Raw genomic sequence first — 1,692 nt, 5'->3', positions numbered from 1 at the left:
GAACCGGAAGTCTCTGAGAACAAACAGGAGGTTCTCCTTAGGAGAAGAACCGGAAGTCTCTGAGAACAAACAGGAGGTTCTCCTTAGGAGAAGAACCGGAAGTCTCTGAGAACAAACAGGAGGTTCTCCTTAGGAGAGGAACCGGAAGGCTGGATGTAGATGTTGTACTTTCTGTAAATTGATATTGCAGCCTAGCGAAGCGGAAAATGAATATACCCTAGTACTTACTTCCTCACTAACCCTGTTCTGAGAGCAAGTCGTTCCTCTCACCTCCAACTTTTACTTCACTTCATTAATTTCTTGTCCTGATGGCTAAAATTTTGGGAGGCAGAGGCAGAAACCACAAATGGCTCAAATCTGGATTTTTTTTCCCACAAGAAAATTTTTTTCTTAAATATTCTATAAGCTTTGAGGCAACCTGAAGCCTTTAAACATTAAAGTTGCATATATGGCATTAACAGTTGATGGAGTTAATTTGTAATTTCTTATGTTTTCCATAAAATCTTACAAAAGTTCAGACGGGAAGAGTAAAGTCTTTTATTTTTCTAAACACGAATTTAGTAAAAAAATTTTAAAAAGTAAACTGCATCCTTATTAAGACAGTCTTAATGGGTGACAATGACTCAACCTGTTTATACCAAGTGGTCAGGAGAGGAGCAGGATGTCTGGAGTAGGTTTTCACTTTTTAAAAAAAAAGACATTTAAATTTCACATTACACTGAGTTATTATCAGTGTCTCAGACTTTGCATGGAACATGTACTAAAAATTACTAATGTGTAAAAAAATTCAAATTTAACAGGGTTCCTCTAATTTAGACCTAATCTAGACATGCTTACTACAAAGGACCCTAGAATTTTTTCTTTCTTACCTCCTGGTTTCAGTCTATATCTGTTATTCTTCCTTCCTCTTCTTTCTCTATCTGTGCCCCCACCTTCATAGCTTGGTTTTTCTTTACTACATGACTATTTTTGTGTGTGTGTGTGTGTGGACTATATGTTTGGGTTATCTCATAGTAGGTGTACACACACATATCTGTATATGGACTTGGTTTATTGTCCTACTTCTTTCAAATGTTAGAGGTTCATTTCTGTAGGCTCCCAATGTTTTTACTTCCATGTAATTCTCAAATAAGTTTTTCCACTATAGAACAAAAGCTTTCAAAGGTTTACCATACTTTAAAATATTCCTTTTTTTCCTAAAACAATTTAAGAACTTGTATCAATGCTATTATTAGTCTTATAGTTATGCAATTAAATAATGCCATGATTAATGTCAGTAGTCCTCATTTTCCAAATGTTTTCCATCAGGTAAGACAGGTACCACAACTATTGAGAGAGCAATAGCCAACAGAAATGAATGCAGGATGATGCGAGAATAACTTTCCTTAAAAACAAAAAACAAAAACCCTTCAATTTTTAAAGGCTTGGATAATGGATATAGATTTTTGCATAATGTTTCTTTGTTTATACATTTATTGATCTACTTTGGCCATGCTGAGAATCCAACCCATGGCTTTGTGCATGGCAGCTAGGAACACTATCATAAGCAGCAACCTCAGGCCTGCAATCCATTTACTATGCATTCTAATTTATTATTGTTTAGATTTGCAAAACACTCATCTCAGCTTTCCCCCCTTTTTGTTCTTCTATTCTAAAGAGAATCCCAGGATCAAAGAACTACACAGAACAACA

At 35.3% G+C, this 1,692-nt stretch overlaps 1 protein-coding gene across 1 annotated transcript in view; it reads left to right on the top strand.

The window, feature by feature from the left end:
- Ccdc196 (coiled-coil domain containing 196) overlaps positions 1–1,379 on the top strand; it is an 11,368-nt gene extending 9,989 nt beyond the window's left edge. The window contains 1 exon segment of the mRNA XM_055595311.1: positions 1,309–1,379. Within this exon segment, the coding sequence (XP_055451286.1) occupies positions 1,309–1,379 (71 nt within the window).
- Positions 1,380–1,692: the final 313 nt, after the last annotated feature.

Source organism: Psammomys obesus, unplaced genomic scaffold, assembly GCF_907164565.1.
Source record: "Psammomys obesus unplaced genomic scaffold, mPsaObe1.curated_primary_1811, whole genome shotgun sequence".
Lineage (NCBI taxonomy): Eukaryota > Metazoa > Chordata > Mammalia > Rodentia > Muridae > Psammomys > Psammomys obesus.
The sequence above is the reverse complement of the archived record's forward strand: the minus strand, read 5'-3'. Positions and strand labels throughout refer to the sequence as shown.